General features: G+C 35.0%; 1 protein-coding gene across 2 annotated transcripts in view; it reads right to left on the bottom strand.

Annotated features, from left to right (window-relative positions):
* PGAP3 (Per1-like protein PGAP3) overlaps positions 1-16,566 on the bottom strand; it is a 77,199-nt gene that overhangs the window by 49,664 nt on the left and 10,969 nt on the right. For both annotated transcript variants that reach the window (XM_081740543.1, XM_081740542.1), the window contains exon 2: positions 4,307-4,470. In XM_081740543.1, coding sequence (XP_081596669.1) covers positions 4,307-4,457 — 151 coding nt within the window. In that variant the 5' untranslated portion in view covers positions 4,458-4,470. The remainder of the gene's footprint in view (positions 1-4,306; positions 4,471-16,566) is intronic.

A 16,566-nucleotide genomic window follows, 5' to 3' on the forward strand; every position in this document is an offset into this window, starting at 1 on the left:
AAATGTACTGGTAGTTATTGGTGCATCCCCCCTCAGAGAATCCTGGATCCAGCCATATATATATCCGATAAAAAGGAGCTCATGAATATAATTATTAAGAATTGATTTTACTACATATCAGAGCGCAAAATTTCAAAGTCAGACGCACTCGCCAATAATAATAATAATAATAATAATAATAATAATAATAATAATAATAATAATAATAATAATAATAATAATAATAATAATAATAATAATAATAAAACGGTTGCCAGTATCTCTCAACGTACACATTATGAGAGGTACCCCCAACCGCCTTTGGTTTGACAAAAGAAAGAGATTGCATCAGGGCATAAAATTTCAAAACCAGACAATTAGATTCAGGATAAACAATTTTGAATTGGACAATTTATATACATATTAAATATATATATATATATATATATATATATATATATATATATATATATATATATATATATATATATATCTTTCGATTGGGGGTATGAAGGAGAGGCGAATTATAACGTTGTGAAGACTTTACTTTTCATGCCCGTTGTGAAGACTTCACATTTCGTGTTTTCTCTTACTCAGTGACAATTATTTTCGTGCGAAACAAAAACTGCGTAGCCCCATGAGTTTCGGCAGAAACCATTTCTACTGAACACTGATCGCCAATTCTAAATTTCTAGTCGCCAATGGCGACCTGACGATCGGATATTTTGCGCCCTGACATATATATAAATTCATAAAATTAGAGAAATATATGAGCAATATCCGTAAATCCACATAAGTAATTATAAAATAATAAAAGTAATAATAGGAAAAGCACAATAATTTTAGCTACAGCTTAGAGATGTCAAAGTAAGAACAAACCACGTGAAGCTCTATCAAGGCATTTTACTGACACAAGGGAATACAAACACAAATTACGTAATACCTTCAGAAGGGCTTAACATTATTTTCATCGTATAACATGAAGAGGAACAGAGGACTTAACTAATAAGACTCCCTCCCAATCATAATTTAAAACTGAAGTCTGGGTTGAAGATAACGATGAGAAACACTACTGGAATTTAACGGAAAACTCAAACACATCAAAAGAATTTGAGAATTGGGATACACCAGAGAGTATTACTTTACTCAGCAAGTGTTGATGCAATGAAGAAACTATATTTTTTATATCACTGTTTTTCAATGCCAACCAAAACGAATAGAATAGTTACACTTACTAGCCTTAAATCTGGATTTCTGACGCTTATATATAAATCAAACATTGGCACCCAAGAAATTAAAACAAAACTAAAACAATTAATTACATGCTGAAAAATGGTATTCAACTATATTTAAAAAATCAAAATTTTACATCAGCATGCTTTTAAAGAAGTTTGCTTAGAACTTTTTACTTCAAAGATATTACGAATATTCAATGTCACCACTTTCATTCATTGTTAAGGTGAGTCGCCAACAGACAGTGGCATATATCCCCTATCTTTTCAATGTATTTTGAAGGAAGGGAGAATATTAACAGTGCAGAAAATAAAGATTTTGACATACTTTGTACTGTTTTATTTGAATTCGAATCCAATATTTCCGTTCCTTACTTTCGAAGGTGCTTCTGCGAGTAAAAATCTAAAGAAAATATCAAGATTCTACTTACACACTTACCTTTCTGTCTTCTTTCGAAGTTTTACTATTTTTCCAGTGTCACTTAGTATCTTTCATGTAATGGCCGCATACTAAACTTCATTTAGTGTATAAATAATAAGAAGAAATTTTGCAACTAAAATTTAAAATTAAAATTACCTTCAAATACAAGGAAGAAGGGAGAATGGAAAGTGAGTAAAATATCATTTCGATATTTTCATCAGAGATCTACCCCAGATGAAAATGAAATGAAATATTTCAATATTACGTCCCACGGTACGGAGACGGTACCGCGAGAATAAAGCTCCAAGTGACAGGAAGAGAAATATTCAAATTCGATCGATTCGATTTCAAATTTAGCAACGCGAGATATGTAAAAACCTTTATTTTCTATACAATACATGATTGCATAAACAAGATGAAAACATTAATTAACAAAAAATTGGGTATTTACCAATGAATCCTCCCTTGAAAAATTTAAAGGTTTTGACGTTTCGGAACTCTCAGCTGGTTCCTTCCTCAGTGGCAAGGTAAAAAGGATTAATATGGAAAGGAGAAAACATACCACTATATAAAAGTAGCGTACAAAAGAGATCTTGAGATGAATAGAGCAGAATGAACTGAATAAAAAAGAACGTGGTGGCCTAACGTAGACACCACGTTCTTTTTTATTCAGTTCATTCTGCTCTATTCATCTCAAGATCTCTTTTGTACGCTACTTTTATATAGTGGTATGTTTTCTCCTTCCCATATTAATCCTTTTTACCTTGCCACTGAGGAAGGAACCAGCTGAGAGTTCCGAAACGTCAAAACCTTTAAATTTTTCAAGGGAGGATTCATTGGTAAATACCCAATTTTTTGTTAATTTTGAATATCTCCCCATGCGCCCATGTAATTATAAGATGAAAACATGTTAGTACTAACTGGACCACCTTCAAAAGGTAAAATCCAAATTTTGTCCAAAGACACGCCCCTTGTAAACAACTACGATATCCAGTCCACTTCCGAGAACAGCCACTCACTCTCTCACTCTCGAGGTCGATGCCCTTCACTGGGACCACGTGGGTTGTACCACAGACCACTGCTGTAATTGGACAATCTTGTGTCCATATACGGAGCACCTATGACGGTCCTGATTTCACACAGATATGAATGAAAGAGGAAACAATCTCGAAGTGAGTGTTTGTTCTGGAAAGTGGACTGGATAGCGTAGTGGTTAAGGCATCGACACGGATGTCGGAGGTCCCAGGTTCGAGTCTTGGTCTAGTCAGTCATTTTTTCACTCTTTTTGCGTTAAAGTAGAGAACAATCTGTGCACTTTTTATTATTTTCTTTTACTTATTGTACAGAACATTTAATTTTACCCTTCAGAAACGTGTTTCGAACAATAAAACTCTCTCAACAATGAAAAAAAGAAAAAAAAATCAGAAAAGTGAACGGATTAATTACTAAATACTGATTCAATTTGTCTTTAGGGGAAGTTTGAATATGTATCTCTTGAAGCTCATTCAACAATTGCGAATATTGTTGCTTCCTACAAAAGATAAGATATATGTGACAAGCCTTCCTTTAAACTTACTTTAATGGACAACAATAATAATAATGAATTAAGTGATAATTAACTACTATTGCAGACAAACTTGAAGATCTCTTGCCCCAACTCTACTCATTTTGCCTTACACAACCCTCGGCTGATCTTAAGCAGCACGTGTGCTGCCATTCTCTTCAATGTTGCCGTACTTCCGTAACACTTGTATAGACCCTATCGAAATTCAGCATTTTGAAAGAAAGCAATGAATAAAGATTAAAGAAAGGGACAACAGAGACATGTGGCAACGTTGATTTTTAGGTAACAAGGGTCATAAATCTCTAACAAGTATCGCCTAGAACAGCAGGGAGGCTTTTGATGACTTTCCAGATTTCACGAAAAAAGTATCTTTAATTATGTCTGCTAGTATATATCTGTATCTTAATTAATATTTTACACTTCATTCTAGGTAGCAGAAGATGTCATCATCAGAGATACAAAAGGTGATCGGTTAACAGTTCAGATCGGTATTTCACAGAAAAAAAAGGCGACACTGTAAAAATTGCAAAATTGCATTTTACTGACATCTATACTGTACACAGTTTCTGGACAGACAGGGGCCACAAAATATTTGAACGGACCCTAAATCGAGTTTTCGTATTTTCTACGGAATAAGCACATCATACTAAGTTAACTGATAGTTTAGGTTTGACTACACTATATGTAGTTCTCCAGATATAAGACCTACAAGAAAATTTTTGATTGAAATATATTGGAACTTTTGATCCAAAAACGAACTTTTATGGCGGTAAAAAGCTAAGCTGTTCGCTGTCAATAATAATTCATAGTTCTGGTGGAACAGATTGTTTATAACTAGATCTAGATCTGCACGTATTACTTCTAAAATATATTACTTATTTCTTACTTCATCAACACTTTTCACACCTCTACCGCGTAGTCCAACATAGCTTGGACTACAACTCAAAATCTGCCACATTTAGTGTTGCTTCTTTCAGTTACATTGGACGAATACAGGGAGTAGTAAGTGTAATACACAATGTGATAAGTATATGATCTCCTAAAAACATAACACAATCGAATGCATGCTACATAAAATCTTAATTTCTATGGAAGTACAGAACCTCTTACTTGGATCACTTGTGCAATTTCTGGAAATGCATTTCCTCACACATTCTTGATAAAAAGGTGAAACATCACCAGTCGATGCTCGGCCTTCGTGAATTAAAAGCAGCACCCACACCACGAATAAATTTATATAAAATGGACCTGAATTTATCATGATTGTTCACCACCTGAAAAAAAAAAATCCAAACAGAAATAAATAAAGATATTTGTATAAACACTGTATCTAATCGAATCCCAATGTGTATGTGATAAATCATGATACGTTGAACAATTAATAAGTTTACCACCTACTCGTACCAAAAAATACCATACAAACCAAATAAACGAAACACAAACCTTGTAATTTACCATCTTAATCATGATTTACATTTTATTTCATGTCAGTTATAATGCATATATGAAGATGTGAGTTTAATAAATTTAATATATATATATATATATATATATATATTCATTTCAAACAAACGAAAATGAGAGGGGTGCAGCTTTCGAAATGATTTCACTAGTATCAACACACTGGTGCAGTATGATTAAAAATATTAGCTTCAGTGCTACTTGAAAAAAAAAAATAATAAAATAAAAAAAAAAAACTAAAAAATAAGATAGATTTAAAAACTGCACGTAAATGAAGAAAAATGAAATCTTTAAATTCCCACGCATATGATGATGGCTAGGCTGAATGAGACGGTGATGATGAGAAATTAATGAAATGGTGAAATGAAAAGTGGGAAGGAACGGGAGAACCCCGAGAAAACTCACGCACATGGTGTTTGTCCACCACAAAGTTCACTTGCCGCGAGCCGGGATCGAACCAAGGACCCCATGCACCAAAGGTGAACGCTATATCACTGAGCAACCGCGGCCCCTGCACGTAAATTAAGTCACACACGAGAAAATTATTATGGAAATAGCGACTACGTTACTTATGTCAAGATGAAGCTAAGAACTGTTAGTGAATAGATTTGATATTGTCTTTGTAAATGTTATAAAAATGTCATACTTAAGTTATTTATTTATTTATTGAACACTTGGGGTTCATTTTCTTTTACACGACAATACAAAACAACATACAAGATGGGACAATAGTGAGTTTGCAACAAAGAAAATCTAGTGATCGTGATATGACCCACAAGAGGATTGAAACATTGAGAATACTTAACAAATAAAGAGAGGAAACTACAGTGGTACAAAGTTAATTCCATTGTCCTACATTTAGTCATATCATTTAACAAAGTCGAATGTTCAAATGAACAATATCATCGATGCTATTATCGTTGTATCTCAACTAAAATAAAATATTTATGGGCGATTATTATCGACTATTAAACTGGATCAAAAGTAAGGACAAATAGTACATATGGAGAAAACGAAAAGTAAGGTTTACTGATTTAAACAAAAGTGAAAATGTATGAAGATTTCCATCTTACTGTTTCATAGTTGTTTTTATAATGAAAATAACCGTGATTTGCAGTCGTAAGAAAATGAAAAAAAAAAAAAAAAAAGACTGAAATGAAGAGAACGCAACATATATTTTTTGTCTATGTCTCTGAAGGCTATAAGAAGCAGAATGCAAGTTGGAGGGAAACTGATTCAAAATTCACGCAACAGGTCTATGTAGTTGGATTGCTTATCGTCTGAGAGAAAGAAATGTAGTCAATGTCACAAAAAAAAAAAAAAAAAAAAAAAAAGTCTCGTGTTTCAAATCTCGGATGAAACTCCTACAGAAAAGGTGGAAGAGAATGGCCCTCAATACATGGACCGCAGCAGCATAGCCAGAATAATTCTTTGAAAGGGACCGGAGTAAATGTTACACATTCTTTTGTTCCGGTCAATTTGCAAGAAGCATTACGGAGATACTTTGGACCGAGTGATTTATCTGCGATCGACACAGAACTCCATTCCGTACAATACTGTGGATGAGAAATTTGAAAAAATGAAATGAAATCTTTGAGTTTTACGTCCCACGGTTATGCCGGTTAGGCTAAAGGAGATGGTGATGATGAGTAATGAATGAAATGGTGGAATGAAGAAAGTGGGAGCAAATGGGAGAACCCCGAGGAAACCCACGCACACGATGTTTGTCCACCACAAAGTTCACTTGGCGGGGACTGGGATCGAACCCGGGACCCGAAGCACCAGAGATGAACGCTCTACCACTGAGCTACTGCGGCCTCTATGACGAGAAATTTGATCTTCGCGAAATCAGTGCACTATGAGTGCCCTAGAACAAGCCGGACAACGTGGCTACAGCTTATTGGTTGCCACCGTAATCCTGCGTTTGGTTTTGTACGATCAGCTCCGTTACTGGTGGCTCAATGTAAACGGATGCAGCCGTATTGTTTAGGCCAATACTGAATACGAACAACTGACGGCAAACTTTTCTTGGGCCCAGGAGGAGGAATACAATACCTAAATACGGATCTGCCGGTGGGTCAGCAAGAAGTAGATCAAAGTGGTTCAAACCCCACTTTGAACTGTTGATCTCATTCTGCTACGAAAGTACGTAAATATAAATCATTACAAAGGACATATTATCTGGAAGGTACAATGACAGGCCGTAAGTCTTGAACGTTTATCTATAAACCCAATTCAAAGCAATCAGAATAGTATTCCAATACTCTTAACTTCCTACTCCCAAGATATCTGCATTCACCCACGCTACATAAGATGTTCCACAGACCCAGACCCAGACCCAGTACGAGTCTGCAACCTCAACTAACTACTCTATGGCTTACGAAACTCAAGCGTTCAAACCGCATTCACAAAAGCTCCCCATTGACTTTTGTCCTTAGCGAACTGGATCCAGTTTCTACTTTGTATTCGTATTTCTGATAGTTCCATCTTAATATTATCCTCCCATCTGCGTGTAAGGTTTCCCGAATGGTCATTTCCCGATTAGGCTTTTAATTAAAATTTTGAAAGCGTTCCTATTCTTTCCATTTTGCTTACATGACCTGCCCACCTGAGCCTTCTAGACTGAATATCCCTAACAAATTTAAATTAACGGTACACAATATGCAGTTACTCTATGAAGTTCCCGCCATCCTCCATTCTCCTTCCTCGACTCGGTAATACATTAATAAAGTTTATGGTGTATTTACCGTGCATTTGCAGCTCCAACACCCATATTTGACATGTCAAAACTACTTTCTGACAACATTCGAATCTTTGTTGCTGAGCATATTTGTGGAAAAAGTGCTTGTCTGAGTATTCCAGCACCCATCATAAACATTCCTCCAACTTTCATTCCTTACACAGTCAACAACTCGATTCAGCTCAAGAAAATAAAGTCATCACCTATAGATAGCTAACCGTTCAGAAAATATACTTATTACGAGCAGGGAATAACACTATAGCCACGCTACGAAAAATGGCTCGAACGATTCGATCCTATTAAAATTAAGTAGAAACGTACTTCGTTGAGTATAATTCTTTGTTTGGATGCCTGTAATGTACGTAAATATATTTTCTTTCATATATACATACGAGGTACTTACGGAAGTTTTTGACAGATTTTTACTTTACAAAAACAAAAGTGATGAAATGGAGCGACACTTATGTGGAAAATCTTCACCAACAGTAATAACGCTCAGTTAGAACTCTGCGATGGATTAGGGTTCAGCAACGAGGCTATGTGAGACATTGACTATACCTTACTGTGGAATTCCAACCATGTGAACCCGCGCCGGGAATCAAACATAGGTCTTAGAAGTCAGCGAAACATGAACTAAAGAATTATAAGTAAGAAGAGTTATATGAAAGTTGAGGAAATAAAGAACTTTATATGTACGTTGAGGAAATAAAGAACTTTATATGTACGTTGAGGAAATAAAGAACTTTATATGAACGTTGAGGAAATAAAGAACTTTATATGAACGTTGAGAAAATAAAAAAAAATTATATGAACGTTAAGGAAATAAAGAACTTTATTTCACACCCAACCCTCTTGAAGTGCGAATGATATAATGATATACGAAGAGTGAAAAACATGCATGATTGGACCGAGATTCGAACCCGGTCTCCGGCTTACCTTGCTAATGCGTTAACTACTTTGCTACCCAGTTCGTTCTCTGAACAGTCATGCATTCTATCAATCTTGAAGTCGGTGATCAAGCACTCAGTGTATTGAGGAATACTTACCATATATATAATTGAAATTCAACAGTCAGAGGTTTCCTATAATGTATACATTGAGCTGTCTAAGCACAAGAATAGTTACAGTGCAGACCTTGTAGTCTGAATAACTCAGCACTGACTCCAAGATTGGAAGAATATTAGATTTCTGGGCTTTCGGCATCTATGGCCATTTAACCCGTCACGTTTGGGGAATGACGTCTTTCGGCGAGCACACTACTCGGGGAAAGGGAAGGAAGCGACCTGGGACCTATAAGTTAGGTACCACCCCGCCTTTGCTTGGTGTGAATGAGGAAAACCCAGGAAAACCTCACTCAGGGTGGCTGGCCTGAAAAAGCGTTTTACATTTTTTCAACTGAGTGTTCCTACCAAAGAGTGGAAGAATGTATGGATGTTTACGGAGCGGATTGGAACTGATTACGCAAGGTAAGCCAGAGACCCGGCTTCGACTCTTGGTTCAGTGGTGCATTTTTACTCTTTGTACATCAATGAACTGGGGACTCAAGGGAACAAGATTTACTAATGTCGGGGTTATCAAAACATCTGATGGAAACTTAACATTTTATAAACAAGGTAAATATACTTCACAAGACATCTTCACAAATAGAAAGAATCACATGTGAAGCATATTATATTAGGACAAGAATCCTGAATTAAATTATGAACGGCGGAGTGTTAGATAAGCTATGGGACCAAATCATTCAATATGATAAACTGCAGAATCAACATCGCCCAAAACATAAACAAATTAATCATTAATATTTAGTGGTTTTTTGAACTTACAATAAGAAAAAAATGTGGACTCAGAGAGTGGCAACACTGCAACAACAGTCGGAATTGCAGGAAATTGTGGGTAGTGTCATTATGTTGAGTGATTATTATTTATTTGTTTATGGTAATTCACGTAAGAAACATTTATAAGGAAAGACTTTGTGCTGTTTTGAGGGAACTTTTTAACACCAGGACAGAGGACCAGGAGTTCGGAAAAACAGAAATAATAACAAATCCACAGGAAAATCTCGTTTTTTAAAAAAAAATTTTTGTCTCTCTCAAAAGGTTAGAGAATAGTTACCAGGAAATATACGGTAAAATAATAAAAACAAAGAACACGTACAAGTAAATATTTCATTTTATTATACATAAACAAAGAGGTTGTCCAATGCGTTAGTCACCTTGTCCTAGGTTAGAAGCCATTCTTCTCGCAGATGATTTTTATTGTAAGCAACAAAATGGTAATCCGACAATAGAACGTCCGAGAAATATATGGAGAATGCATTTTAACATTTACGAAGTAAATATGGTAACAGTGTCAAAAGTGAATCGTAAAATGTGTGTTTTCGTGCTCTCCTGAGGCAGAAAAATGTCACTGGCTCTATGACTTTCAGTTTTTAACGAGTTTGGTTCACCAAAACTCGTTTGTAAATACTTACTCTAACACACACAGCGTGAAAACGTAAATGACTGGAACAGGAGTAGAACTCGGGATTCTTAGGAATGCCATGCCGATGCGTTAACCACTACGCTACCCAGTCCGCTTTTCACAACAGGCACACACTCTCTCATTCGTGAAGTCAGTGCTCTCTACTCAGAGCACGTAGTTTGTGCAGAGTCTAATGTTGTGCTTGGACAATCGAGTGTCAATATATTCAGAAGACCTTTAACGGTTATACAGAGAGTTTGGAATGTAAAAAATTGAGTTATCTCCTCTTTTCATTAATATATATGAAATTACAACCGTTAGATGGGTTTCAATATATTTGGATTGTCATTGGATTGCCCAAGCATAGCAGCTAGGCTGTGGTACAAGCCACGTGGTCTGAATAAAGAGAACCGAGTTCAGGAGTGAGTGGCTGTTCTGGGAAGCGGACTGGGTAGTGTAGTGGTTAACGGATCAGCACAACATGGCGAAGATCTCGGGTTCGAGTCTCGGTCAAGTTATTCATGTTTTCACTCTATGCGTGTTTCTGAATTCGCACATACCGAGAATCTAGTGTGTAAAAAATTTGGTAGTTTCCTCCTTTCATATATATATATATATACTGTAATGAAACCATGAACTGAGAATTTAAAAAATCATTTTTTCATAAAAATTATAATGGCAATTTGGTAGGTGAAGATGGAACTAAGTTTTCTGTAATATTTTAACTTTTGGATACATGCATCACATTATTTTTAAAAACTCACAAGGACAGTACTTGTAATCAAGAAATCGTTGGAAGCAGAAGCAAAATAGTCAAGAATCACCTGTAGTCAAATAACATTGCTTGTCAGTAGTAATTAACAATTCGGATAAAATCATGAAAAAGATGAAAGCAAACCTCAGGGTAAATTAAAATTCAAAAATACTTATTTTTACATCATTAGATAACAACAATATTTTGTCAGAAAATGTAATTAGGACTTTCCTAAGATTTTGTAAATTTTTATGTTGGCTTTTGGCAAAGTTAAAAGAAAAAATAATTAAGGCAAACAAGGACAATAGTCCATATAAAATGACCAAGTTTGCAACTAAAAAATCATTCGGGATTCTGATTCTGCATTCTGCATTCTGGTTCCTGTATCCTGCAATGGAATGGTCTATACGAAACTACAAATGCCGCAAGAAAGACCATTGTCCGGTCAAGACCAAGCGAATTATGCAATGAGGTAAAGTATGACTACAGAGAACTTTAACTGTCTATTTTGCATGTGACATGAAATTAGGAGGTCTCTGAAAGTGACAGGCAGATTTGAATGTTTAAATATTTAGCTTATTTCCGTTTGGTTAAGCATTGAGTAAAATTATAATGATCTGTTATACAATTAATCTAACCTACTGTCTGGTTTTGAATTCACTACTCTTGGATGTTCACTGCTAAATAATAATTTATATTGTTACGAAAATTTCCACTATACTACCATTGTAAGTCAGTTATTTCATCAATAAAATATTGTCATTTTATGACAATAAGAGATTGCAACCATTAGTTTAATTGCACTCTTTTGATTTGATATGACAATTTATTTTCATTTTGAATTCTTTAATAATTTAATTTTATTGACTTACGGTACATGTACCATAAGTCAAAAAATTAAAATATTAAAGAAATCAAAATCAAAATAAATTGTATTATATCGAAATTTGTGTTATATAAATTACAAAAGGAATAGTGAATTCGTACCTCAAATTAAAAGAGTGCAATTAAACGAACGGTTGCAATCTCTTATTGTCACAATTGACAATATTTTATTAATAAAACAACTGACTTACAATGGTAGTATAGTGGATATTTTTGTAACAATATAAATTATTTAACAGTAAACATCCAAGAGTACTAAATTCATAATCAGATTAGTATGTCAAATTGTATAACAGATCATTATAATTTTACTCAATGCTTAACCAAACGGAAATAAGCTAAATATTTAAACATTCAAATCTGCTTGTCACTTTCAGAGACCTCCTAATTTCATGTCACATGCCAAATAGACAGTTAAAGTTCCCTGTAGTCATACATTACCTTATTGCATATTTCGCTTGGTCTTGGCCGGACAATGGTCTTTCTTGCGGCATTTGTAATTTCGTATAGACCATTCCATTGCGATTCTGGATTCAGGACCCAGAATGCAGAATGCAGAATCGCAGAATGATTTTTTAGTTGCAAACTTGGTCATTTTATATGGACTATTGTCCTTGTTTGCCTTAATTATTTTTTTCTTTTAACTTTGCCAAAAGCCAAAAAATTTACAAAATCTTAGGAAAGTCCTAATTACATTTCTGAAAAATATTATTGTTATCTAATGATGTACAAATTAGTATTTTTGAACTTTAATTTACCCTGAGGTTTGCTTTCATTTTTTTCGTGATTTTATCTGAATTGTTAATTACTACTGACAAGCAATGTTATTTGACTATTTTGCTTCTGCTTCCAACGATTTCTTGATTACAAGTCCTGTCCTTGTGATTTTTTAAAAAATAATGTGATGCATGTATCCAAAAGTTAGAAAACTTAGTTCCATCTTCACCTACTAAATTGCCATTATAATTTTTATGAAAAAATGATTTTTTAAATTCTCAGTTCATGGTTTCATTACATTACCCCACCAACTGGAAGAAAAATTCCTGAACAGTACCTTTAGCGTATGTCATTAGTTTTTAAATTCTCAGTTCGAATAAACATTGTATAAATTGACAAACACTAAACACTGTGAAAAACACTGGGGGGTGAACATAATGTCCACTTGTATGATTGTGGTCTCACTTCAGAACACTGGGAGGTGAAAAACGGGGTCTTCTAATTGTCCTCATCGTGGCCATCGATAAACGAAGAATGTCCCTAGTCACTCCACAGAAATCGAAGTGAAGACTGAATGAAATGGTAGATGATGTGAACTGCAACTGGGCCTCTGTAAATGCAGACGCTGAGAGCTGCGACTGACAGTAGGCAACCGATAGTGGTTCCTATAGATGGTCCTCTTCTTGATATGTACTCGGGACCATAGTGAAGGATGATGAACAGCTACGCATTTGGTGTGGCATCTGGGCGTCACCTTTTGCTGGGAGCTGCGAATTAACGATGTCCTGGCCAAACCAAGGACCCTTGATGACGGATGAAAAACAGCTTGGCGTCTCGGTGTCCGTCGTGTGGACTGGAGGCGAGCTAAAGCTGCGGTGATTGGTTTTCCGAGTTCTGGTATCGAACCCTGGACCTTTATGATGATGGGACAGCTGTGGCACTGGAACATTTCAATAACAACTAGAGCCAAGGTGCTGCTGAATGATGAAAGTGACGATGTATCCGTGGTGAAACAGGAACGGGAGGAGATGCTGGCTGTTGTGGTGGTGATTCTGGAACAGCTGACGTAGAAGCTCGGCATAACTGCAAGGACTAGTTGTTGTGGCTCTGGAGAAAGATGGCTGGATCTGCATGTGAGAGGCGCTGGAGAAACAGAAGCGGGCAGGCCAATGCTGGTACAGGAACGTCTGGAAGATGACCCTTGTAGAGGCTGGACGTAGCATCTGGAACTGGACCATCTCGAAGAAGGATGTGCCCATGCTGGTGGACTACATTTTGCTGGAGAAGGAACTGGCCTCCTAAAGTGACATCTCGTTGCAGTTGCATAATGACAAAAGAAATTGCATTAGTTTTTTATATTTATTTTTTTTTTAACTTTTCGTGTTTTTGTTGTATTGCAATATAAGGTAAGGCGAACAATATCGAAAATTTATGGTAGAGATATGTTTAAAGTATTATTATTGAGAAATATTTTGTTTTTGACAAATATTATATAATAAGAACAAGGAAGTTTTCGCAGCAACTGTGTTTGTTTACTTGTGGTTAATGACCCAGAAACGAAAGAATGACACTCCAACCGTTATTAGATGGAATGTTATGATTAGAATTGTAGCGGAAGAAAGTGTGTTTTTCTGAAAAGTGTCCTGTGATGTGTCCTCGTGAGAGTTCGATAGCCTGTGCGCAAATGCGATTATTAGTGATTTAACTTGTGCTGATGTAGTGATTTCTCGTGTTGTTGTTTCGTGCCTATAATGATTGTGAAGTCTCAGGTAAGTCCTAAAATAATGAAATTAACGTATACACTGACTGTATCATCTGAGCATAGGAGTTGAATATTAGTCTTCCCCCCACAAAGAAGACTAATATAGAGCGTAAAATATTCCTGCACACCCCAATTCCAGGAATATTTTTACCTTGGTCTATTGTAAAAGCATGATTTACTGACAAAAGAGGAAATTCAAATACAAACCCTCGTGACGCGACTCCCCAAAACGCCACGTTTAGTGAGTATGTTTCAACTCAATTTTGTCAGTACTGTTTATGGTTTGAAACTGAACAAATTATTCGAGCAAGATATCCTTATTGTGAAAAATGAATAGGATTCACCTGAGAATGATTAGTGAGTTTTTTTTTTAGTACGAAAAACAAATGTTGAGAGTACCAAGATTAATTATGTTAGTACAATATGAACGAAAACGAAAAATACAGGCGATAGTTTGAGGTAAATAAGCAAGTCTATAATTATGTTAGTAGTATACGATCGAAAACGAGAGACGGAGGCGGTAGTTTGAGATAAAGAATTAAGTCTACTTAGAGCGATTGTGTATAAGAAAACATGTATACCAGCAAACAAACACAATGCTAAACTGATAACAAACTTATTACAAAAAATTGAAAATAATTCGATATTGTTTCTAAGACACAGAGAAAAACAACATATCTATTTGGTATGTCACATGATGCCATATGTTTGCCTAAGGAGCTATGTACCATAAGTCAAAAAAATCTAATATTAAAGAAATAAAAAACAAAATTAATTGTATTAAATCGTAAATTGTGTTATATAAATTACAAAAGGAATAGTGAATTCGTACCTATTATATAATAGGAAAAAGGAAATTTTCATAGCAACTGTGTGTGTTTACTTGTGGTTAATAACCCAGAAACGAAAGAATGACACTCCAACCGTTATTAGATGGAATGTTATGATTAGAATTGTAGCGGAAGAAAGTGTGTTTTTCTGAAAAGTGAGAAGTGTCCTGTGATGTTATGTCCTCGTGAGAGTGCGATTGCCTGTGCGTAAATGTTGTTAGTGGTTTAACTTGTGCTGATGTAGTGATTTCTCGTGTTGTTGTTTTGTGCCTATAATGATATGATTGTGATGTCTCAGGTAAGTCCTATAATAATGAAATTAACGTAGATACTGGCTATATCATCTGAGCATAGGAATTGAATATTAGCCTTCCCCCCACAAAGAAGACTAATATAGGGCAGTAAAATATTCCTGCATACCCCAATTCCAGGAATATTTTTACCTCGGTCTATTGTAAAAGCATGATTTACTGACAAAAGAGGAAATTCAAATACAAACCCTCGCGACGCGACTCCCCAAAACGCCACGTTTAGTGAGTATGTTTCAACTCAATTTTGTCAGTACTATTTATGGTTTGAAACTGAACAAATTATTCGAGCAAGATATACTTGTTATGAAAATTGAATAGGATTCACCTGAGAATGATTAGTGATTTTTCTAGTACGAAAAACAAATGTAGAGAGTACCAAGGTTAATTATGTCAGTACAATATGAACGAAAACGAGAAACACAGGTGATAGTTTGAGATAAATAAGCTAGTCTATAATTATATTAGTATTATACGATCGAAAACAAGAGACGCAGGCGGTAATTTGAGATAAATAATTAAGTCTACTGTGAGCGATTGTGTATAAGAAAACACGTATACTAGCAAACAAACACTATGCTAAACAGATAACAAACTTATTACAAAAAATTGAAAATAATTCGATATTGTTTCTATGACACAGAGAAAAACAACATATCTATTTGGCATGTCACATGATAGCATATGTTTGCCTAAGGAGCTATGTACCATAAGTCAAAAAATTAAAATATTAAAGAAATAAAAATCGAAATAAATTGTTATATCATAAATTTTGTTATATCAATTGCAAAAGGAACAGTAAATTCTTACCTCAAATTAAAAGAGTGAAAATAAACGAATGGTTGCAATCAAACAGATCATTATAATTTTACTCAATGCTTAACCAAACGGAAATAAGCTAAATATTTAAACATTCAAATCTGCCTGTCACTTTCAGAGATCTCCTAATTTCATGTCACATGCAAAATAGACAGTTAAAGTTCTCTGTAGTCATACATTACCTTATTGCATATTTCGCTTGGTCTTGGCCGGACAATGGTCTTTCTTGCGGCATTTGTAATTTCGTATAGACCATTCCATTGCGATTCTGGATACAGGACCCAGAATGCAGAATGCAGAATGATTTTTACTTGCAAACTTTGTCATTTTATATGGACCTTGTTTGCCTTAATTATTTTTCCTTTTTATTTTGCCAAAAGCCAATATAAAATTTTACAAAATCTTAGGAAAGTCCTAATTACATTTTCTGACAAAATATTGTTGTTCTCTAATGATGTAAAAATAAGTATTTTTGAATTTTAATTTACCCTGAGGTTTGCTTTCATTTTTTTCGTGATTTTATCCGAATTGTTAATTACTACTGACAAGCAATGTTATTTGACTACAGGTGATTCTTGACTATTTTGCTTCTGCTTCCAACGATTTTTTGATTACAAGTACTGTCCTTGTGAGT

Source organism: Thermobia domestica, chromosome 15 (assembly GCF_964235325.1).
Source record: "Thermobia domestica chromosome 15, izTheDome1.hap1.1, whole genome shotgun sequence".
Classification (NCBI taxonomy): domain Eukaryota; kingdom Metazoa; phylum Arthropoda; class Insecta; order Zygentoma; family Lepismatidae; genus Thermobia; species Thermobia domestica.